The following is a 24667-nucleotide window of genomic DNA, read 5'->3' as shown; positions in this document are numbered from 1 at the left end:
AAGGGACTGATGAGTAATATACAATCAGTTTCTAAGTCTTTATTTATTTTTGCCTCTTTGGCAACCTTTGAACTCGTTGACTGGTAATATCTATCTCGACAAAATGTTAGGTAATTTCAGGGCTAATGATATTCTTGTAATTTCCTGAGAAAAGTTACTTGCTCAGCCATTGTAAAGTTTGACAAAAAAGGTTGCTGTAAAGAAGAATAACTGTCACTTAAACTGACAAAAACAGGACATTAATGTAAAAACAAAAAGATGCTTAAACTGTGAATAAAGTAATTGAATACAGACGTTTAAAAAATAAATGAATACAAATATATCCTAATACTAGTATTAACACTGTCTGTCGGTTGTTATTACACTGAAAGGGCTCATCCATCACACCATAATGCTTTGTGCTCAGTAGGTTTTCTGGTCTTGTGCAAAATGTGTTTAATGTTGTAGGGACAACATGCTGAGGCAGCAGTAGGCAGACAGTGATGAAGGCTGCCTTACTTCCTGAACCATCAGCTAGTTACTTTAGTGCTTCAGTGGCTCTGCTGGTGTTGGAAACACACAAACTACTAAAACAAGTACTGCATATTATACAACTTACCAACTATTAAGTGGCAATACGTGCAAATGTTTCGAGTGACAGTGCATTGACTTGGTGATGTGCAAAGCCGCACTTTTTCTTTTGGCTTGTTTCTTCACCTTCATACATATTGCTAATCTGGTTGCTGTCTCTCATTGGTTGGCAGGATAGCATGACAGCTCAGCTCTGAAACTCCTAGGATCTGAAGTCCTTTTTACTATAGGGCTTGTTTCCCAGCAGGTTATCCACCTCAGATGCAATGGACAGTGATAACTTCGGCAGAACCTGTTGAATAAGAAGAAAAAAGGATAACTGTAATTTGTCAAACCTTAAAACTTTGGTAAATAACTTGTTTGTGTTTGCTGATGAAGCTGTCGTATGTACAGAATAAGACATGGTTATACGTCTATCAGTAGCTCTTTAGTGCAAGTTGTATGGGTTGAGATGGAAGTTGTTTCCACTACCATTGTTATCTTTCTGTGTGTTGTCCTCTTCTTGCATCATTGATGTTTTCATACCTACTCAATGCCATCTTTTTGTATTGTATTACAACACTGAGAGGTTTGATTTCTAAACATTTAGCTTGACATTTTTGTATTTGTTTTATTCATTTGTCTTTTGGTTTTGTTCTGTGACTATTACCATTGTCACTGTCATGGTGTGACATGTATGATTTTTGAATTCACTTTTGAATTCAGTTGGTTTCATATTATGGGCCTAAATGACGCTATTTTCTGGTGGTTTTATTCGCCATAACCTATTCTAGGTCAAAACACTTGGTTGTAGCTCATCTTCCTTTTGGTTCAATCCCACAAAAAATCTCCAATGAGATCAGTTTGACTGATGAAAGCTTTTTGATGCCGCTAGTAGAGAGAGGGTTTTATTTTCTGACAATTTGTGAGTTCTCTGGCACACCGGGGACACATATTTATGTATGAAAGACATCAAAAAGTGCATTTTGCATGATAGGACACCTTTAAAGATGAAAGAATAATGACATAGCCCCCTTCCTCATCCGACCTAAACCCTTCCTCACCTGACCTTAACCCTTCCTCGTCTGACCTAAAACCTTCCTCGTCTTCCTATTGAAAACTTGTGGGCCCTTCTTTAACGGGAGATTTCCGGTGAAGGAAGACAGTACTCCTCTCTGAACAGAGTCTGGGAGGCTGTGGTTGATTGTCAACACATTCAGAAACTGACAGACTCCATGAATGGAAGGCTTGAGACTGTGAAGAGAACGGTGGCTATATTGGTCACGGATTAAAAAAATATTAAATGACAGAAATGTGTATTTGTACATTTTGAGTTCTCACTTTAACAGATGAAAATAACACTTTAGTTGCATAATAATTCTGCACACTTAGATATTCTCCTCAGAAAGCCAAACCTCACTTTTATTCTCTTAAAGGGCCCATGTCATGCTTTTCCGGTTATTACCCATCCCCTTGTGTGTTATGAAGGTTTTTCTACATGTAAACGGTCTGCAGAGTCACAAACCCTGAAAGTACACCCTGTAGCGAGTACAACTCTAACACAGAAAAGACCTGTCTATGCTGCCCCAGAACGCCTCGTTGGACATTTATCTTTTTCTTCCTGGGTATCGCTACATAGGGATACCCAGTAGCCACGCCCAGAGCTATGGCGCGCACCCTCTGCAAGCTTTTCACATAACAAAGCTTCCAAAACCTTTCAGCGATTCATGCCGGATATGTACAGCGTAGGGCACTGAAGAACAATGCTGTTCCTGCTTTGTTTGGACCAGCGGGAGATTCGGGTACACAACCTGTAAGTATTCATTTTTGTTTGAGTATTTATGATGTTTAAAACAAACAAGGTATCTACCACGACTGTTTAAATGGGTAAACGTTTTTCGGACTGCTACGTGGAATGGCGGAGAAATGCTCTCCGCAGACCCATGCTCACAGCGTTATAAACCTTTTTCTTACTCAATATTAAGCCACACTTATTGTTTTTACTTCGGCTGTGAGTGTTTGTGTGTGCTCAGGATGAGTTTAGCTTGTTCTCGCTGTATCGCCGACCCGGAAGCCTGTCTGCTCCTGCAGCAGCCAGCAGCAGCAGTGTGTGTCTGTGGCCGTTTCTCAATCGTGAGTACACATGCTGCAGAGCAACTATTTCAAGTATACTACGTCATCGAATGGCGCAGAATGCTGGGCATTTAACATGCATTTAAACAGTCCTTCGGCGCCACTCGATGACGTAGTATACTTTAAATAGTTGCTCTGCAGCAGTTTTACTTGCGATTGAGAAACGGCCACAGTGTGTGCAAGCAGCAATGAGCCTGTCAGCTTCTCGACCAATCAGAGCACACTGGGCTCACAGGGAGGGGGGGGGGGGGCAGGAGCTCGAACAAGCCGTTTAGGACAGAGAGTGAATACACATACTATACAGAGATGCTGTATGAGAAACCAATGTTAGTTTGGAACATTGAACAATGTAAATCTATTCTAGCAGACCTCAACAATGGAATTATGATCAGTAGAAATGGCCATGACATGGGACCTTTACATATTGAGACTTGATGTTTATTAACATTTTGGATTGAGAGAGAGCACTGTAGTTGTTTAATAATAAAATAAATCCTTAAAATCTTGCCTAATAATTGTTGTAGTGAAAGATTTGTATTTATTCATGTTAGCAAACTATGGATAAGCTTAAAATGGAAATAATTTGTGTAAAACTGTGAGCTGGAGGTGGGGCCTGTTGACATGTGTTTTTGAGGACAAAGGAAGGTGAGAGCATGTATTGATTTGCATTCAACTTAGATCTAGAAATAATGGAACTGAGCTACAGTGATTGGGGAAGTCCAAAAGGGCGGATCAGATAAACTAAGATCTGAGGTATTTGTGATCTAATCAAGGAGGTCCAAAGGGAGGATCAGATAACTCCTCCCATTGTTTAATATAAAAACAGAGACACACGCTGTGTTCAGTCTCTTTCCTCTGGCTGGCACACGTGCAGGTAAATTCGGGATCCCAAAGGTAATTTGTATTAAGTTTGTACTGTATTGATTGTATTGCATTGTAATATTACCATTAAAGTAGATATTGTTTACTTGGTAGCTCTGGATTTCTTCCTGTATTAACCAGCTTGATAGGGACGCGCAGAGATTTGAAAAGCGGACCAGATATCCCTTTTAATCTCTAACAAAGTGGTGACCCCTGACGTGCCAGATATAACGAAGCTGAGGAAGAATCCAGACGACCGGAATGGGTCGGGAACAAACGCTTTCAAACTTCTCAGACAATCATCAGGGCCCTGCACAACTCTACACAAAGGTACGCAGACGCCTGTTATGAAAATCGACTGTCTGTAATTGGATACACTAAAACTTTAGGATTGTCTGTAGGCGTTTCACAGTGTTTTTAAAGGTTAAATGGAATATACAATGCATATTTTACTATGTTAGGAAAGTTATATACAAAACGTAAACGTTGATCGCCAGGTAGACGGAAAGTCCTGCGTAACGTAAAATAGAGCAGTTTGGCGCGGATCTGCAGGTAGTTTATTCCTGAGTGGCGTGGAGACGGTGCAGTTTGTCGGTGCGAGGTTTGATTCCGGCACGACAAAACCTGGAAACTCGATATATCAGAATGGGTCGCCGTTTAAAACTGGGGTTAAATAACAGACCAAGGCTGAAAGCTAAAAGCCAGAGGTCTGTTATATGTTAAATCGAGGGAGAGCGTTTCCCTTTGTCTGTAAAACAAACCAAGCAGTTTGGCGCGGATCTACAGGTAGTTTATTCCTGAGTGGCGTGGAGACGGTGCAGTTTGTTGGTTGCGAGGTTCGATTCCTGCACGACAAAACCTGGAAACTCGATATTTTAGATCGGGTCGCCGTTTAAAACTGGGGTTAAATAACAGACCAAGGCTGAAAGCTAAAAGCCAGAGGTCTGTTATATGTTAAATCGAGGGAGAGAACGCGAACCTCACCAAAAATTGTGACGGGACCGTCTCTCGTTTTCCCTTTGTCTGTAAACTTAATTTGAAAAGCTAAACGTGTGATAAAGGGCTTTTCACGACCTGGGAGTTCCCCATGGAATGGTCACATTCTTTAAGAGTGTCGAAGCATCATTCGGGTCCACTAGCCTGTTGAAATAAACATCACATTATAAAAGCTGGACAAACTGTACGGGGAATAAATCTGTGTGATTTTTCAATTGTCTGCGGACCTCAAAAATGCACTCAGAAGAGTGAAGCTCATTTGTGGTCTGGCTGCTGCCATCTAGTGGCTAAAAGGGGGTATCACACCCTTGACATTTTTATATGGTTTAGCTTCAAGCTTAGAGTTTAATCATTACATTGCTGGCCGGTATTGAAGACGGGAAGCACGTTAATAGTAACAACGACAATAGCCCAGTATATTAATACAAGTGAACACATATGAATTAAGTCAGATAAATAAAAGCAAAGTTAAAAAAAGGAACATGTTGGCACCTTCTTACACATTGTGTAGCCGTACCGCCACCTTTCCTGAAACGGCACGGCAGTTAGAACTGATTTTGGAAAACTGGTACAAAACAATAAGGAATTGTACATTTTTTACAACGACAGCACCAGGAGATGAGTAAACTCAAGAATCTGTAGTGTAAATACATTGAGAAAAACACATTTTACACTCGAACTGTTTGCACATCATAGACAAGGAATTTAGACAATATAAATAAATATTCAGCACAAGTAATAAGTATAATGGAAAGTAGACATGGGCCTACACTTGAGTCAGATTTCATTACTGTGATCTGATTAGTGTGCTCTGCAGGTTTACTATTGTTCTAAGTAACAGTGGGATTTAAAGTATGGAGATGTTCTTTCGTAGTGTGTGGAATATGTGATGCTGGAAACATGTAAGTATTTCCGAGTTGTGTTGGGTAAATATATAGAAATGGATGAAACTATTTTTGGAGTGAGTTTTTGTAATATCATTAGTAGACATTAATTATGTTGTTTAGATGGCATTTAACAACTAAGACAGATAGTATGATTAGAAAGAGACAGAGTGGAAAGGGTTGGATTTATTTAACATCAGTGTGCAAGACTTCTTATAGGTAAGGTGTCCCGAGACCTAGACTCCCCCTCTGAGTTAGAAAGGCTTTGATCCCGACCCTCCAAGCAGACAAAAGACCTAACCCAACAGGAGACTCCTCCTTCTCCATCGTACAGACAGAGAACCAGAGCTGAACCAACAACAACAACAAGACTACATCAAGACTGCAGCCAGAACTATCTCCACCTGTGGCATCCAGAACCAAACAGCATGCTGACATACAGAGAGATACTCTCATCAGCCCCTCAGACAGGACATGAGAGCAGAATCCGCCCTCCATAAAAACAGCAGAGAGACTGTAAAGGAGGAGTGCAACAACAGTGGCATGATGGGGCTGCAGATGTGACCAGATATCCCTTTTAATCTCTAACATTGTGTACAAAGACACAGAAAGAAGAATATGTAGCAAAACAACTGAACAAAATAGAACTATTATAAAAGCTATTTAATTTTTTTTTTTTAAGACAATTATAAAAAATAAAGACTACACAAAATATAATTATGTAAGGAACTGAGTACAGTAAAAATAATTAAATATGACATACTATATTTAAGGTGGAGAGCTGTGCTGATTTGAAAAGAGGTAGTGTGGGGCAGAAATGTGCAACATGTTTTACATATTTACAATATTTAAAAGAACAAGATATTGGCTGCATGATGTGCATTAATGTGATGCAGAATGTTTTGTAAGCTTGTATCACTCTGAACTGTGCCCCTGAATGCCCCTTACACAGTGCAAATCACCTTTCAAATGGTGGACAGACTGTCGTATCCGGCTCTGCTAAACAGCCAGTCAGCAGCCAGCTATAGTATAGTTGGTCTGCTTGGTGAAGGTGGCTCTCTGCCATGGACCATGGCACTTTGGCTGCCGCCATAGGTGGGAAGTAACTAATTACATTTACTCAAGTAGCCTACTGTACTTGAGTAAAATGTTGAGGTACTACTTTGGCTCACAAACCAAGCAGCCCGGGTGGGCAGAGCCTTCTCCTGTTACGGTTATCTGAGAGAACCCAAACGCAGGACACGGCAGTGTGTTACAAAGGTTTTATTTGGAGGAGATAATCCGTCTGGAGAGTATCCACTGGAGCGTAATCCACTGAAGAGTATCCTCCGGAGTTTTAATCCACTGGAACGTAATCCACTGAAGCGTAATCCTGGAGCACAAGAAGAACAGGTAAGAATATATTCAGGTGTAGCGAAAATAGTCACTATACTTTAAGAAGGCTGAGAAGGCTAAGAGTTTTACCACTGGGGTTTAACAACGATCTGGCGCTGACAGGTTGTGGAGCCTCCGCTGATATACCATCCGTAATGGCTGATGGGAATCAGGTGCTCAACTGTTTGCAGCTGGTGGAGATTTGAGCCGGGAGCCAGGAGTGACAGGCACCACGCCCACACAGACAGGGAAAGGGAAAACACACACACAAGGAAGGTGGCTGGAGAATGCAACCACCACAGTACCCCCCCCCTTAAGGGACGCCTCCAGGCGGTCTACCAGGTCTACCAGGTCTTCCAGGGTTATCCCGGTGGAAGTCCCGTATCAGAGATGCGCCCACGATGTCTCGCCGGGGAACCCAATACCTCTCCTCTAAACCATAGCCCTCCCAATCCACCAGATATTGGAATCCCCTTCCACGGCGACGAACGTCCAACAATCGCCTGACGGTGTAGGTTGGATGATTATTGATGATGCGGGGGGGTGGGGGAACACTCACTGGAGGAGACTGGCAACAGGTTTCAACAGAGATACATGAAATGTTGGATGAACCTTCATGTGTGAGGGAAGTTTGAGTTTGACTGCAGATGGATTAATAATGGAGTTGATGATGAAGGGGCCGACATACCGTGGGGTAAGTTTCTTTGACTCTGTCTTGAGTGGGAGATCTTTGGACGAAAGACAAACACTCTGACCTGGTAAGTAGTTGGGGGCCTGGGTCCTGTGGCAGTCTGCGATGAGGCGGTTGCGGGCAGCGGAGCGGAGCAGGGCTGCTCGGGTGTCCCTCCACACCTTACGACAGCGACGAAGGTGGGCCTGAACGGAGGGAACAGCAACTTCCTCTTCCTGGGCTGGAAACAGAGGTGGTTGGAAACCCATGGCACAATGAAAAGGTGAAATACCTGTGGCTGCACTTGGCAGGGAGTTGTGGGCATACTCGATCCATGGCAGATGTGGGACCCATGACGAAGGGTTCTTGAAAGCCACACAACGAAGGGCCGACCCCAGATCCTGGTTGGCCCGTTCTGTTTGCCTGTTCGTCTGAGGATGATAGCCAGATGACAGGCTCACCGATGCTCCCAGAGCCTGACAGAAGGCCTTCCAAACGTGGGAAATGAACTGGGGGCCCCGGTCAGAGACGATGTCGGTGGGGATCCCATGAAGTCGAACTACATGGTTGACCAGAAGATCTGCAGTCTCTCGGGCAGTGGGAAGTTTGGAAAGAGCCACAAAGTGTACCATCTTTGAGAATCTGTCCACAATAGTTAGGATGATGGTATTTCCTTGTGAAAGTGGAAGTCCAGTAACAAAATCCAATGCCACATGCGACCAAGGGCGACTAGGTACTGGCAGTGGGCGAAGCAGGCCAGCGGGAGGCTGGTGGGAGGACTTGGCGCGGGCACACACTGTACAGGCAGCAACAAAGGCCCTGGTGTCTTGAGCCATGGAAGGCCACCAGAAGCGTTGTTTGAGAATGAACAGTGTGCGATGGACACCAGGATGACATGAGAAACGAGAGGTGTGTGCCCACTGCAGGACCTTGGAGCGAACAGGGGTAGGCACAAAAAGACAATTAGCTGGGCAGTTACCTGGGCTAGGCTGCGCTCGCTGGGCCTCCCTGACCAATGACTCAATCTCCAAGGTAACAGCCCCCACCACGCAGGAGGCAGGCAGGATAGTGTCTGGACTGGCAGTTGGTCCATCGGAAGCGAACTGGCGAGAGAGGGCGTCAGGCTTGAGGTTCCGTGACCCTGGACGGTAGGTGAGGGTGAATGAGAAGCGGCCGAAATACAGGGCCCATCGAGCCTGACGGGAGTTAAGGTGCTTGGCAGATTGGATGTACGCCAGGTTCTTGTGGTCCGTCCATACAATAAAAGGGAGTTCAGCTCCCTCCAGCCAGTGCCTCCACTCCTCTAGGGCAAGTTTGACAGCCAGCAGCTCTCTGTTACCCACGTCATAGTTCTTCTCAGCTGGGGTGAGGCGGCGAGAGAAAAATGCACAAGGATGCAATTTTTGGTCTCGTTCCGAGCGCTGGGAAATAACTGCTCCTACCCCGGTGTTGGAGGCATCGACCTCCACAACGAACTGGCGAGAGGAATCAGGGTGGATGAGCACAGGGGCAGTGGTGAAGAGTCTCTTTAGCTCTGAAAAGGCTGCATCGCACTCTGGGGTCCAGGAAAAGCCAGTTGTGGGGGAAGTGAGTCTGGTTAAAGGACCCGCCACTCTGCTGTAGTCCCTGATGAAGCGGCGATAGAAATTGGCGAAACCAAGAAACTGTTGAAGCAGTTTGACTGAGGTTGGTTTGGGCCACCCCACCACCGCTTGGATCTTCTCAGGGTCGGATCTAAGCTTTCCTTCCTCAACGATGTAGCCCAGGAATGAGACTGTGTTGACATGGAATTCGCATTTCTCCGCCTTTACAAAGAGTCTGTTCTCCAGGAGTCTCTGCAGCACCTGCCTGACATGGATAATGTGCTCCTCTTTGTTACGAGAGAATATGAGGATGTCATCCAGGTAGACAAAGACTGACCGGTTGAGGAGGTCACGGAGCACATCGTTCACCATTGACTGAAAGACTGCAGGGGCATTCGTCAGTCCAAAAGGCATCACCAGATACTCGAAGTGACCGAGTGGTGTGTTAAAGGCCGTCTTCCACTCGTCCCCTTCTCGGATTCTGACGAGGTGGTAGGCATTGCGGAGGTCCAGTTTGGAAAAAATGGTGGCTTCCTGGAGGGGTTCAAAGGCGGAGTTAATGAGGGGGAGTGGGTATTTGTTTTTTACAGTAATGGCATTGAGACCCCTGTAATCAATGCAGGGCCGCAGTGAGCGGTCCTTCTTGGAGACGAAGAAAAACCCAGCACCGACCGGGGAGGAGGATGGCCGAATGACACCAGCAGCCAGGGAGTCATGGATGTAATTTTCCATGGATTTTCTCTCAGGGCGAGATAGGTTGAACAGACGTGAGGAAGGCAGAGGGGCCCCGGGAAGGAGGTCAATGGTACAGTCGTAGGGTCGATGAGGAGGAAGAGAAAGAGCTCGCTGTTTACTGAACACCTCTCCTAGGTTATGATATTCTGTGGGAACAGATGACAGGTCAGGCGGCTCGATCTTGAGTGGTGGAGAGGCGGCCTCTGCTGGCGGTAGGGCAGACTGCAGGCATGAGGATAAGCAAAAAGAACTCCAACTAATGATTTTGCCAGTTACCCAATCAATCTGGGGGTTGTGAGTTCTTAACCAGGGATGGCCCAACACTATGGGGGCCTGAGGTGAGGAAATTAGGTGAAACTGAATAAACTCACGATGGTTTCCAGACAGAATGAGGTTTACTGGCTTGGTGCGGTGAGTGACTTGGGCCAGGAATTTTCCATTTAGAGCATTAGCATTAAGAGGTGAATCTAACACTTCGCAGGAAATTCCTACCTGAGCTGCAATGTCAATGTCCAAAAAATTCTCATCCGCCCCCGAGTCCACTAAGGCGAGCAGGGGTAGGGACTGTTGGTTGCAGCAAAGCATGGCTTCTAGCTGTGTTCTGGGTCGGGGGTTGAGAGAGGAGAAAGGGCTCGCCAGAATCCCCACAGCTACTGACGAGCCTGACCTTTTGGCAGACTAGGACAGGAGGAAACGAGATGACTGGTTTGGCTGCAATAAACACATTCCCCAGCATGGATCCTTCTAGCACGCTCAGATGGTGAGAGGCGGGCCCTTCCCACTTGAATGGGCTCCTCTCCATGGGATGAGGCTGAGTAAGGAGTCGGGAAAGATCGGGGAATAGGGGTAGTGGCAGTTCCAATTTGGGGATCAAGTGAGAAGTCGCTGGGATTGGAGTGACGGCTAGTCCTATCCCTACGTCTCTCTCTGAGGCGATTATCAATCTTAATGGCTGTGGCAATTAAATTATCCAAGCTACCTGGATCATCCCTAGCCGCTAGCTCGTCTTTAATTGCTTCGTTCAGCCCCTGAAGAAAAGCATCCTGTAGTGACTCGTTATTCCAGCGTGAGTCGGAAGCCACTGTTCTAAACTCCACTGAAAATTCGGCTACACTACGGGAGCCCTGCCAGAGAGAAAGAAGGCGCCTAGCAGCATCCCTCCCCCGTACCGGGTGATCAAAAACTTTTTTCTTTTCGGAAATGAAAGTATCATATGACCAGCAAATGTGTGGCTGGCTCTCCCTAACAGCTGTAGCCCAATCTAAAGCCCTCCCCCTCAACAGGCTCATTACATATGCTACCCTAGCCCCATCTGTGTGATAAGTACTAGGCTGCTGCTCAAAAACTAACGTACACTGGAACAAAAAGGCTCTACAATTACCCAAATCTCCAGCATATCGTTCAGGTGTGGGAATGACAGCCTCTCGTAGCTGATGGAGGAGTGCAGCAGGAGGGGGGGGAGGGGCTGTCGGCTGTGCAGCGTGCTGCGGAGGAAAAGCCTGTGAAGTGAGCAGTTCTACCTGCGTGCCGATCCTTTGCACATTAACGGAGAGGTTCCGGAGAGTCTCCAATGCCTCACGGAGAACTGTATCATGATGCCCCACGAGAGCGCCTTGACTGGCCAGGGCTTGGCAGAGTTCGTCCTTAGTTTTGGCCTGGTAGCCGGTGTCCGCTGGGTCCATACGGGCCAGATCATTCTGTTACGGTTATCTGAGAGAACACAAACGCAGGACACGGCAGTGTGTTACAAAGGTTTTATTTGGAGGAGATAATCCGGCTGGAGAGTATCCACTGGAGCGTAATCTACTGAAGAGTATCCTCCGGAGTTTTAATCCACTGGAACGTAATCCACTGAAGCGTAATCCTGGAGCACAAGAAGAACAGGTAAGAATATATTCAGGTGTAGCGAAAATAGTCACTATACTTTAAGAAGGCTGAGAAGGCTAAGAGTTTTACCACTGGGGTTTAACAACGATCTGGCGCTGACAGGTTGTGGAGCCTCCGCTGATATACATTACATTTTTACATTACATTGCATTTAGCTGACGCTTTTGTCCAAAGCGACTTACAATAAGTACATTCGACCAGGAAGACACAACCTTGAAGAAAACAGAATCATATAAGTACATCAGGTTTCATAGAGCCAAACATTTCAAGTGCTACTCAACTGGTTTTAGGTAAGCCAGTCCTTTATTAGTATAAAAGTGCTTCGTTAATAGTTCTAACGCTCGAAGTGGAGTCGAAAGAGATGAGTTTTCAGTTTGCGCCGGAAGATGTGCAAGCTATCTGCCGTCCTGATGTCAATGGGGAGCTCATTCCACCATCTTGGAGCCAGGACAGCAAACCCACGGGTTTTTGCCGATGGGAACTTGGGTCCCCCTCGCAACGAGGGCGCAGCGAGTCGTTTGGCTGATGCAGAGCGTAGTGCACGCGCTGGGGTGTACGGTTTAACCATGTCCTGGATGTAGGAATGGCCAGATCCATTCGCAGCATGGTAAGCAAGTACCAGTGTCTTGAAGTGGATTCTAGCAGTTACCGGAAGCCAGTGAAGGGAGCGGAGGAGCGGAGTGGTGTGGGAAAATTTAGGAAGGTTGAAGACCAGACGAGCCGCTGCATTCTGGATGAGCTGCAGAGGTCGGATGGCACATGCAGGTAGACCAGCCAGGAGGGAGTTGCAGTAGTCTAGGCGTGAGATGACGAGAGCCTGGACCAGAACCTGAGTCACTTTCTGTGTCAGCTGGGGACGTATCTTCCTGATGTTGTAAAGCGTGTATCTGCAGCAACGGGTTGTAGCAGCGATGTTTGCAGTGAAGGACAGGTTGTTATCTAGGGTCACACCCAGATTCCTTGCAGTCTGAGTCGGGGAAACAACTGAGGTGCCGATGTTGATTGTTAGGTCAAGAGTGGGACAATCTTTTCCCGGGAGGTAGAGCAGCTCAGTCTTGTCAAGGTTGAGCTTGAGGTGGTGAGCAGACATCCACTGAGAGATGTCAGCTAGACAAGCAGAGATGCGTGCAACGACCTGGGTCTCTGAGCGGGGAAAGGACAGAATTAATTGGGTGTCATCAGCGTAGCAGTGGTAAGAAAAACCATGCGGGCTAATGACTGATCCGAGCGAGTTTGTGTACAGGGAGAAGAGGAGGGGACCAAGAACAGAGCCCTGAGGGACCCCTGTAGTTAATTGACAAGGGTCGGACTCAGACCCTCTCCAAGTCACCCTGTAGGTACGGTCTTTCAGGTATAAGGTGAGGAGGGAAAGAGCAGAGCCTGAAACTCCATGTTTTTGGAGAGTGCGAAGGAGGATCTGATGATTCACCGTGTCGAATGCAGCAGACAGGTCCAACAGGATGATGACAGAGGAGAGGGATGCAGTTTTGGCAGTGTGCAGTTCCTCCGTGACAGCAATGAGAGCAGTTTCTGTGGAGTGACCTGCCTTGAAACCAGACTGGTGCGGATCCAGAAGGTTGTTCTGATTGAGATAACAGGAGAGTTGTTTAAAGACAGCGCGTTCAAGTGATTTAGACAGGAACGGGAGGAGAGAGACAGGCCTGTAGTTTATAACATCAGACGGGTTGAGAGTGGGTTTCTTTAGGAGAGGGTTTACTCTTGCCTCCTTGAGACTGTTTGGAAAGTGACCAGAAGTTAGAGAAGTGTTGATGAAATGGGTGAGAAACGGTAGAATATCAGGAGCGATAGTCTGAAGGAGGTTTGAAGGGATAGGGTCCAGAGGACAGGTGGTAGGGCGGGCAGAAGTAATGAGGGTAAGAACCTCACTTGGAGAGAGAGGGGAAAAGGAGGTTAGTGTGTTGGTGGAAGGAGGGTCTGGTGACCCAGCGGTGAGTAAAGGTGAGTCAGAAAAAGAAGAGCGAATATCATCAACCTTTTTTTCAAAGTGGGTAACAAAGTCGCTTGACAGAAGTGAGGAGGGGGGAGGGGCTTTTGGAGGGTCCAAGAGGGTGGAGAAGATGGAAAATAGTTTTTTAGGATTGGAATAGGAAGATTGGATCTTATCCGTAATGGCTGATGGGAATCAGGTGTGTCGCAGAGGAGAGTGCTCAACTGTTTACAGCTGGTGGAGATTTGAGCCGGGAGCCAGGAGTGACAGGCACCACGCCCACACAGACAGGGAAAGGGAAAACACACACACAAGGAAGGTGGCTGGAGAATGCAACCACCACATCTCCGTGTTAAAACAAAACTTAAAACACAACTTCTTCACAGCTGCTTTTAATTTGTCATTTATATTGTGTTTTAAATGTGTCATTCTGTTAAACTGCATCATAAATGGTCTTTGAGTACTTTGAGTTAAAAGTGCTCTATAAATAAATTGTATTATCATTATTATTAGATCTTGCTGTAAAAATGTATAATGCAACGTCTGTTTTTCCTTGTACATTATTTGTACATTAGCAAGACACCAAGGAATATGCCGAGCCAGTGTGAAACACGAGCCACCCCCTCCAGCTACACCTCCAGTATAGGAGGCAGCGGGTGGGCGCGCTCACGTGAGTGTAATAAACCGCAGGAAGTGCCGTCCAAGCACTGTGCGCGTTCAGTGACACTATAGCCGGCGTGTTGCTGTCAGAAAACACCTCACCTGGTATAGTGGCTCCGATTAAATGCATTTCACCTTTAATGTGAAACACAGTGTTAATATGAAGGCGCGGCCCGCGAGAGTAGCCGCGGTGCGTTCAAGGACCTCTGCGGAGGCTCTGCGGAGGCTCTGCGGAGGCTCTGCGGAGGCTCTGCGGAGGCTCTGCGGAGGCTCTGCGGAGGCTCTGCGGAGGCTCTGCGGAGGCTCTGCGGAGGCTCTGCCCTTTTCATGTCGGAGCTGTGGCTCCACAGCTGCTTGTATGTCCCCTAAAACCGTTTTATGGGGAATGAAAGCTCAGCTGTGTACTGACAGCAGTGGCGGACGGCCCATAGGGGTGCTAGGGGCGCCACCCCCCCTCTTCCCACATTAAAAAATATATATTTAAAAAATATATTTTTATTTTAATAAACAAGGTAAATATTATATAATTGGTATCAGTAAAATGTATAATCTACAATAAAATCTCGTTTAAAATTGTGTTACGATGTCTAAAGTTACTGATAAGTCACATGTTTCCTGCCTGGCCTTGCCCGTGTATCATTACCCTGTGTGTAATGTGCAGCAAGCGCAGCAGAAGCCAACTGTTGCTATCTTTAAACTATGCCGCCGAAACATAATTTTAGCCAATCAGCGTCGTCAAATCTGATGGTCACAGGGCGCCTACGTCAGCGCGTATCCAAGGAGACAAAACAGGAAGCTGTCATACAAAGGAAACAGCTTTGCTGCTTGCTTTGACTTCTGCCAAGAGAGTATGCGAACTGACCGCTCTATCGGTGCACCCGAGTTGCCTTCTGGTTCGTGGTGACCGTAACGGGGCAACACTCAGACCGAACCCCTCCTCTGTTCCCAAGAACCTAAGGAGTTCTTCCAGCTGGAGGGTTATACACAGGGGTGCACATAACTTTTTTAGTGAGTTACTCAGATGAGTACCAGGAGACAGCGTTTGGTACTCACCCCACACGAAGCGTTGTCCTCCTCAGTGTCTCCTTCACTGTCCTCTATTTACACTTCTTGCATGCTGGATGATGAAGATGCACCTCCCTGTCTCTTTTTAAGCCTCCGGTTTGCTTTCTCCAAAACTTGTTGCCAAAACTGTGAAGTCCTTGCATTTCCTGAGGCCAAGTTGAAGGATCACATACTAAGAAATGATCACATGACTTGAAGTCATATCTGATTTCAGATGTGGGAAGTTACTAAGTATTCAAGTACTGTGCTTAAGTACAATTTTGAGATATTTGTACTTTACTTGACTTTGATGCTACTGTGTACTTCTTCTCCACTACAGTTCAGAGGTAAATGGTGCACTTTTACTCCACTACATGTATTTAATACCTTTAGTTACTTCACAGATGTGGATGAATGATGTGAAATCTAATCAAGTGTTAAATCAGACTTTAGTTCCACCTGGAGTAAATCCACAAGCTACCCTGCAGTATACAAAGTCATTCAAACTAGCTGCACCTTTACCAGCTTTGAGAACACTTTCATGATCAATCATTTTAAAACACATCATATATACAAGGCCGGCCCTGACCAATTTGCCGCCCTAGGCAAGATTTTAGATGGCCCCCCCCCAAAAAAAAAAAAATTCCAATGTTAATAAAATCACACAGAAGCTGTATACGTTTTTTGGGAGATTTATTTATTTTAATACAAATACAACATTAAAACCTACACTGAACAAAAATATAAATGCAACACTTTTGTTTTTGCTCCCATTTTTCATGAGATGAACTCAAAGATCTAAAACATTTTCTATATACACAAAATAACCATTTATCTCAAATATTGTTCACAAATCTGCAAGAACTGGGATGTTTTCAGCCTCCAGGAATTGTGTACAGATCCTTGCAACATGGGGCCGTGCATTATCATGCTGCAACATGAGGTGATGGTCGTGGATGAATGGCACAACAATGGGCCTCAGGATCTCGTCACGGTATCTCTGTGCATTCACAATGCCATCAATAAAATGCACCTGTGTTCGTCGTCCATAACATACGCCTGCCCATACCATAACCCCACCACCACCATGGGCCCCTCGATTCACAACATTGACATCAGAAAACCGCTCACCCACACGACGCCACACACACCATCTGCCCTGAACAGTGAAAACCGGGATTCATCCGTGAAGAGAACACCTCTCCAACGTGCCAGACGCCATCGAATGTGAGCATTTGCCCACTCAAGTCGGTTACGACGACGTGCCGGAGTCAGGTCGAGACCCCGATGAGGACGACGAGCATGCAGATGAGCTTCCCTGAGACGGTTTCTGACAGTTTGTGCAGAAATTCTTTGGTTATGCTCTGGTGGACATTCCTGCTGTCAACATGCCAATTGCACGTTCCCTCAAAACTTGCGACATCTGTGGCATTGTGCTGTGTGATAAAACTGAACATTTTAGAGTGGCCTTTTATTGTGGCCAGCCTAAGGCACACCTGTGCAATAATCATGCTGTCTAATCAGCATCTTGATATGCCACACCTGTGAGGTGGGATGGATTATCACAGATTTTTTCAGATTTGTGAACAATATTTGAGATAAATGGTTATTTTGTGTATATAGAAAATGTTTTAGATCTTTGAGTTCATCTCGTGAAAAATGGGAGCAAAAACAAAAGTGTTGCATTTATATTTTTGTTCAGTGTATAACTTGGCTCTGCTGAGGTGGAGGGGACAGGAGCGCTTGATGCTGTATAACTTGGCTCTGCTGAGGTGGAGGGGACAGGAGCGCTTGATGCTGTATAACTTGGCTCTGCTGAGGTGGAGGGGACAGGAGCGCTTGATGCTGTATCACTGGGCTCTGCTGAGGTGGAGGGGACAGGAGCGCTTGATGCTGCAGGGTTGGGCTCTGCTGAGGTGGAGGGGACAGGAGCGCTTGATGCTGCAGGGCTGGGCTCTGCTGAGGTGGTATGAGGCCCAACAAATTTCAAAAGTGCATCTGGAGAGAGAAGAGAATTATATGTGACCAACAAGAGATGCATTATATTTGCTAGACCTAAGACATATTATAGAAATCAGAAAACAGGAGCAGCTCACAAAATAATTAGAATATCATGGAATATATTGCCTCCATGTAGAATTGATGCATTTATCTCTGCAAAAGGAGCCCCGACCAAGTATTGAGTACATATTTGAATAAACTTTTCAGAAGATCGAAATATCTGTATTATAAATCCTTATCTAATATTATACTAGATACAGGATTATTGATTTTCATGATCTGTAAGCTGTAATAATCACAATTAAAACAAAAAAGGTTTGAAATATTTCACTTCATGCATAATGAATCTAGAATATATGATTAATTTGTTTTATTAAATGAAAGAAAAACAGTTCTATGATATAGTTATTCTTTTTCACCTGCAGATTCTGCGACTTACCAGATGGCAAAGAAGCAGCTACATACATTGTAATATAGCATATTAAAGATAAAGACTAAGGTATGCAGTATTTACAGTAGTGACAAGCATTTTAACACTGATGTAAACGTTACACTATTGATTATTGAACATACAATAGACAGCATAAACTGTAAGGCAATACAATTAAAGGCCTACAACTATAAATTATTGAGGGGATGTAAAAGGAATAGCATTTTAATGACTATCATTATTACTACTAGCCTATTACTACAAGCAGGGCAAACATTGGCTCACCTCAACAGATATAGTAGATGATATATAGCAGGTGATGTAACTCTTTCCAAATGTCCCTGAATTTAAGGTGGGAGTAACGGTAATAATTGACGTTAACTCTAAATGTAACTATTGATTAGCAAACAAACGACCTTGCTATCGTCTAAAAGTAAGCTAGCAAGTTAAAATTGTTCCATCAACGGTAACTACAATCAATTTTTTTACTTTGTTTAATCATCATCACATTAACGTTACTGTACCTTTGTCTTTCTCCCGTTTGTCCTCCTCCTCCTCTCTTTTCTTTCTTCCCCGGGCACCAGATAACTTTGTTCTTTTCGACATGCTAATTACCGTCTTTGTTTTCTTCTCCCGAGTCACAGCAGGTCAAAGGCGGCGGGTCAAGTGTCAGTCAGTGACACTTGACCCGCCCCCCTCGCTCCTTGAGGACATAAACAGCCTACGGGGCTGGGGCAGTTCAACTTACCTGATTTAGGGGGGGGTGGGGCGCCATAGTGTATGGGCGCTGTACGCAATATAGGCGTAGTTCTGTTAAGATAAGATAATAAGATGTATTTTGTTGATCCAAAATCGGGAAATTGTTTTAAAAAATAAATATATATATTTCCCCCAATTTTCGGGGCCCCCCTGGCTTGATGCGCCCTTAGCATTCGCCTATACTGCCTATGCCAAGGGCCGACCCTGCATATATATTATTCTGAAATGGACCAACGACTACTTTTACTGTCGCTACTTTCACTATATTTTGATAATGCTTTTCAAATTTTACTTGAGTAATATTTTGAATGCTGGACTTTTACTGTAACAGAGTATTCCTACACAAGATCTGAGTACTTCTTCCACCTCTGTCTGATTTCAAACTCTTCCATTAACACCCTGAGTAAGTTTGTTGTAAATAAAACTGCAGCAGCTTGACCACAGAGCGTGAACGTTGTGATCAGCTGATTTTGCGCAGTTCTCCAGTGTGTGTGCAGGGCACAGAATGTCAATCAATCAACAACTTTATTAATCCCACAAGGGGCAATTGGTTATGAGCAGCAGCTTATGTCATGTACATAGGCAGGAACTACAGGAAGAAAACACACAGATACACCCGGGAGCACAGATGTGGATCATTCCAATTGACACTATAAATAGTTCATAGCATCACAATAATAAATAGTCAAGTTAAAAGCCTTTCAAGAATTTAAAAGTTTGAGTGCAGAGGGGATGAATGATTTTGCAAAGCGATTAGTCTTTAGAGCAGGTAGAGCATATCTTCACCCTGATGGCAACAGACGAAATTCATGTGAAAGAACATGACCTGGGTCCTCATTTATAAAGGGATATACACTCAAAAAATGGCGTACGCCAGTTTCTACGCAATGTTTGCGATTTATAAAATACTAACTTGACGGGACAACGTGCGGTCCTCCACGCAAACTCTAACCCATGCGTACGCACTAAGCACAAAAACGGGAGAGACGAGAAACTGCGACACCGTTGGCAGAAGGAAGAATGGAGAGAAATATGTGGAAATAATACCATCAATAAAATATTACCTCTCATTTATCATATGAAGAATTCATTTTCAAACATTGATTAAAGCTGATCTTAAAATGATTAAACAAACGCCTGTTTGAGACTCCTCAGTGCACACAAAAACATAACTTGGAGAAATAAATAAATACGGATATGTTATTTAAAACCACCTCGAATATGTTGTGTTAATGTTATGAAATGTTTTCTCATAAATTATGCGGTTTTGCATTTCTAGGTTGTACGAGCATGGTTTTATATACTACCATGTTTAATCATGTTTTATGCCGTTTGCTAAGACTTGATAAGTCGCTCATAAAACACAGGAGGTATGGAAGCTAAGAACACCATATGTGGTCAATTGTACAGCTGATATAACACAACACATTAGTTGTATTTCCTTTAACTGGTGGATATAGAGTTGCTGCAGTGGAGACGCTGCGCACAGCTGATCGACAGCTGGGACACAAACCACCAAATACGAAAACATAATTCAGATCCAGTCGTCATGACTCCACTCCGGAGGGATTCCCCGATCATTTCTTACAGTCTCTCATCAAGGGGGGGTCTCCTGTCCCCGGCACAAACACACTGCCTGAGGAAGGCTATGTGTATTGTTTTTGTCATGAACCTTCTTCGGACCACTTATTTATTTATTTTGGTGACGATCCGACCTCCATGCTGCTACTCTGTTCAAACTGCATCCACCAAACAATATGATTTATCTCGACCTCCCCAAAATAACCAAAATCTGACACGGTGTGAGATGTCTTTTTTAGCTGTTCTGTCGTCATTTCCTGCGATCTTCTTCATGCAGTCAGTCAAAATGAATGAATGGGCGTTTCTTTCACTATTTATAGGCAAATATGGGCGTTACGTGAAGCCCGCAAAAGCTGCACCGCATTTCGAGTCGGTTGTGATTTATAAAGGGAAACCGGCGTAGGACGTGCTGTACGCACTTTCCTCGCTGGTACGCAATGTTTGGTGAATCGGAAAATGTCGGAACATTTCTGTACCTATTTTTTGGATTTCTACTACGTAAGCAACCTTCCCACGTGAATCCTACGCACGGCGTTATAAATGAGGCCCCTGGAGAGTTCAGAATGCTCTCTGCTTTCCGCAGAATCTGTTAGTTACAGAAGGAATTTAAGTCTCTCTGTTTCACGCCGATTATCTTAGAGCAGGTTTTAACAATATTGTTTAGGCTCTTCCTGTCTTTCAGTGTAAGGCTATGGAACCAGCAGATAAAAGAAAAACAAATAAGGCTCTCAATGAATGCTTGGTAAAAACGACAAAGAATGAAAGGCCTGACAGAGAAAGAGTTCAGTTTGCGAAGAAGGTGCATTCTCTGTGGACCCCGCTTCACAATACACTCAGTATTCACATCAAATTTGAGGTGGTCATCGAAAATGGTGCCCAAGTGTTTATATGATGTGACAATTTCTACATTGTCATTGTGTATGATGCACTCCTTTGGAACATCCTTGTGACGTCTAAAATCAATGATCAATTCCTGGGTTTTAGAGACATTTAAATCCAGAAAACTGTCATCACACCAGGAAATAAAATCAGTAAGAGCACACTCGTGGCCTGATTCTGAGCCGCTAAGGAGGGACAAGAGGGCGGTATAATCAGAGAATTTAACCAAGTAGCTGTGCATGCATGCTCCTGCATTTATCAGTGTACATTATAAAAAGTAGGGGCGAAAGAACGCATCCTTGAGGCGAGCCCGTGGAAGTGATGACAGAGTCAGAGAGGCGTCCATTGACAGACACCTTCTGCTCTCTATTAGTTAGAAAGTTTAAAATCCATAAAACAAGTTGATCGGGCAGCTTAAAATGACATAATAGGCTCTCCACCAGGAGATGCGGCTGCATTGTGTTAAATGCTGAAGAAAAGTCAGCAAACAAAAGCCTAGCATGGGCTTGTGGCTTCTCAAGGTGTTTGTGGAGGGTGTGCAGTATAACAAGCTTTGCCTCCTCTCTGCCTCTCCCTGCCTGATACGCACATTGGAGTGGATCAAGTTCACCACCTACTAATAACATGACAAGGCCTTTAACAATTTTCTCAACATTTTTCATTACCAAGGACGTTAAAGCCGCCGGTCTGAAGTCATTTAGGACTTTAGGATGAGGTTTCTTAGGGATGGGAATTACAGTTGAGGATTTCCACATATCAGGAATTTGGCTATTCTCAAGTGACAGTTGGAAGATATGCTGGAAAACACCACAGAGTTCGCTAGCACAATACTGCAGTGTACGCCCACAAATATGGTCTGGACCTGGGGCCTACCTAATATTGACTCGTTTTAAGAGATTCCTAACATCATCCTGTTCAATGACTATGTCTGAGATAGAAGAGAGAGACTCTCTAAGGCAGGGGTGGGGAACCTTTTTCCTCTCAAGGGCCATTTCAATGTTTTCAACATCCCCCGAGGGCCGTACAAATTATTGACCTCTGCTTAAAAATACTAAAATCACAGCCCATTCATTTCGCCTTTCTTTCATGCTGTGCAAAGAAAAAGCAACCTCTTAATCCAGATATCTTGCCATGACTCGCGCATGCATGCACGTGCACGGTGTGGCATGACCACCCAAACAGAAAGATATGGACACAAGATGTGTGCAAATGTATTTAGACTCCTATCCATGTGAACATGATTTAAGTGGGGGGGGACCTAACCTCCTCTAGGGGGGTCCGGGGGGCATGCTCCCCCGGGAAGATTTGTTTTTTAAATGTTGAAGTTAAAAGCATCAATCTGGTGCACTTTGAGAGCAACATTAAGAGATCTATGGATACATCTCTCAACATCCATATAAAACAGAACTGTAAGCACATTTTCTTTTTCTTTATGGATATTTTACAAATCACTCCCCTTTCAAACTATATTCTTGTTTATTAATAACAACTTTTTGTTACTGTCATATAGTATTTTATACCTGTTTACTTTATTCTCTTATTTTTGTATAACTATAATGATCATATAAAGATGTGCCTTTTTCTACTGGTTGTAGAAAAAGCTTCTTATATTCGTTAGCATAGCTAGCTGACCAGATGCTAATAACAACAAAGTTATTGACTGTATGATCAGTATGACAGATCGACACTGGGCTTACAACTAAAGACACAGCCACGCAAAAACTGCAGCATGTGTACGGCTCCTTATCTGAAGTGCTGGAGCGGCGTTCTGGTGCTCGCCGTCAGAACTGTACCCCTGTCAGACGAGACATATACCACGTGATGACACGTTAGGCTTGTGTTGTGTTCAAGGACCCTGACCTTGGCCAGGAAAAATAGGCACTCGTTTAATTATTTTGCGGTCTAGATTTCTTTAATTTTTTTCTTCGTATACGGCCCGGGGGCCGGAGGTTCCCCACCCCTGCTCTAAGGGTTGAGGTGTTTATGGAGAAATCATTTTTCTGGAATCGAGAATAAAAAATGTTAAAAGCATTGGGGAGGTCTGCCTCATTTGTTCCCTCAATGTTAATAGGATTCCTACCCATGTCATTGTTGTTACCCTGGGAGTTGGAGGACATTGATTTGATTCCCCTCCAGGCTTCCAGAAGATACTCCGTCATTCTACCAGAAACGTATATTTCCACATCTAAATATACTGAAGAAAAATTATTTATTTCGTTCAATTTCAATAACAGGTCATATGGAGAACATGTTAAACTGTTAGGAACACATATTGTCCCATCTCAGCATGTTTTTATTATTGAATAAAATCCATTTTTAAATGAGTTTCACCCTTAAGATGTCAGGCCCTGTCACAGACAAATGTGAGTACGGTAGAATGGCTTCCTAATATATTTTTTTAATACAAATAACATGTTCCCATTGATCACATGTCCCTGATTGTATCTAAAAATGTTTTTTTAATCCTTTTAAGAATTCTTAGCAACCTATCAGTTAACTGTAGTGGACGGTCAGGAAAGAATAATCACCAGGTAGTCATATTGTTGTAAAGAAAATACTTTTACACCAATTATTTTTCTAAACAGCTAATGTGGATATGACCCCCCACCTCCAAGCTCACAATTGTAGAGGTTATTTCACTTAAAAAATAAATAAATAGTCAATTTCTGTATTATAATTTCCTGTGTGACAGGACTGACCCTGTCGTGACAGGGTTGACAGCCTGTGACAGGGCTGACTTAATAGATTGAATTGATTCAGAACATGTATGTTTGTATTTTTTAAATCTTGTTTTGGTAAGTTTTCCTTTTTAAAATTATTATCATGATTCAATATTAGACTGATGTGGTAATAATCATTTAAGGACACACGATAAGATTTGATAGAAATGTATTGATAACTGCTCGAAGCATTGTTTTAATAAACACATATTACAACTTAACATTGGTAATTTACAATTCATTTAATCTAATAATTGATTATTTGTCAGCTTAAAAACAAGTAATTTAACAGTTCAATACAATTGCATTTAACAGTCAAATGACCAGACACAATGAACATTAACATGAAATAGAAAAGCACTTCTCGTAGAAGGGACATTCTACCAGAATCTGTCCTGGGATTGTTACAGCGAATACAAATTATAATACATAACAGATCTTAAAACTGATGAAATAGTAGTGTTTTGTGAGTTGTTTGTACATAGGTCTGTGATTCACAAGGGTTTCAGGTGTTTTTGAAAGCGAACAAAACCAAAACACACTGCATGCATGTCATTATTTCAATTGGAGCTAATGACACGTACGAGGAAAATAATTTTCATCTTCTATTTTGCCAATTTGGCCCAAACTTCTTTTTTTATCTCATGATGACGGCTGGTCACAGGCTGAGGCGGTTGAATGAAACAAAGCACATCCTCAAATAGGTACCAGATCATGTCTTCTCTTGTATGCCAAAATAACCTGTTTACTCCAGCGCTGTGCATGCATTTCACTTGCACTTGAACCTCATCAATGGCAGTAATGATGCCAGGATAGAAGTCACTGTCATATTTTATTACACACCACTTTTGTATAACATCTGGACCCCATGTTATCTCTTCTATTGCTGGTGTGGTCGTTGGTTTGTTGAAGCTGAATGCCTTTGTGTTATAGCATGTGCAATGGTAAATCTTGTCTACAGTGCACATACAGC

The 24667-nt window shown here is 43.9% G+C and overlaps 1 protein-coding gene across 1 annotated transcript in view; it reads right to left on the bottom strand.

Moving 5' to 3' along the window:
• Positions 1-772: 772 nt before the first annotated feature.
• LOC117541480 (voltage-gated potassium channel subunit beta-2-like) overlaps positions 773-24667 on the bottom strand; it is a 134231-nt gene continuing 110336 nt past the window's right edge. The window contains exon 11 of the mRNA XM_034208650.1: positions 773-862. Within this exon, the coding sequence (XP_034064541.1) occupies positions 773-862 (90 nt within the window). The remainder of the gene's footprint in view (positions 863-24667) is intronic.

The sequence above is a fragment of the Gymnodraco acuticeps genome, unplaced genomic scaffold (genome assembly GCF_902827175.1).
Source record: "Gymnodraco acuticeps unplaced genomic scaffold, fGymAcu1.1, whole genome shotgun sequence".
In the NCBI taxonomy this organism is placed as follows: domain Eukaryota; kingdom Metazoa; phylum Chordata; class Actinopteri; order Perciformes; family Bathydraconidae; genus Gymnodraco; species Gymnodraco acuticeps.
This window is presented reverse-complemented; position numbering and strand designations above follow the sequence as displayed.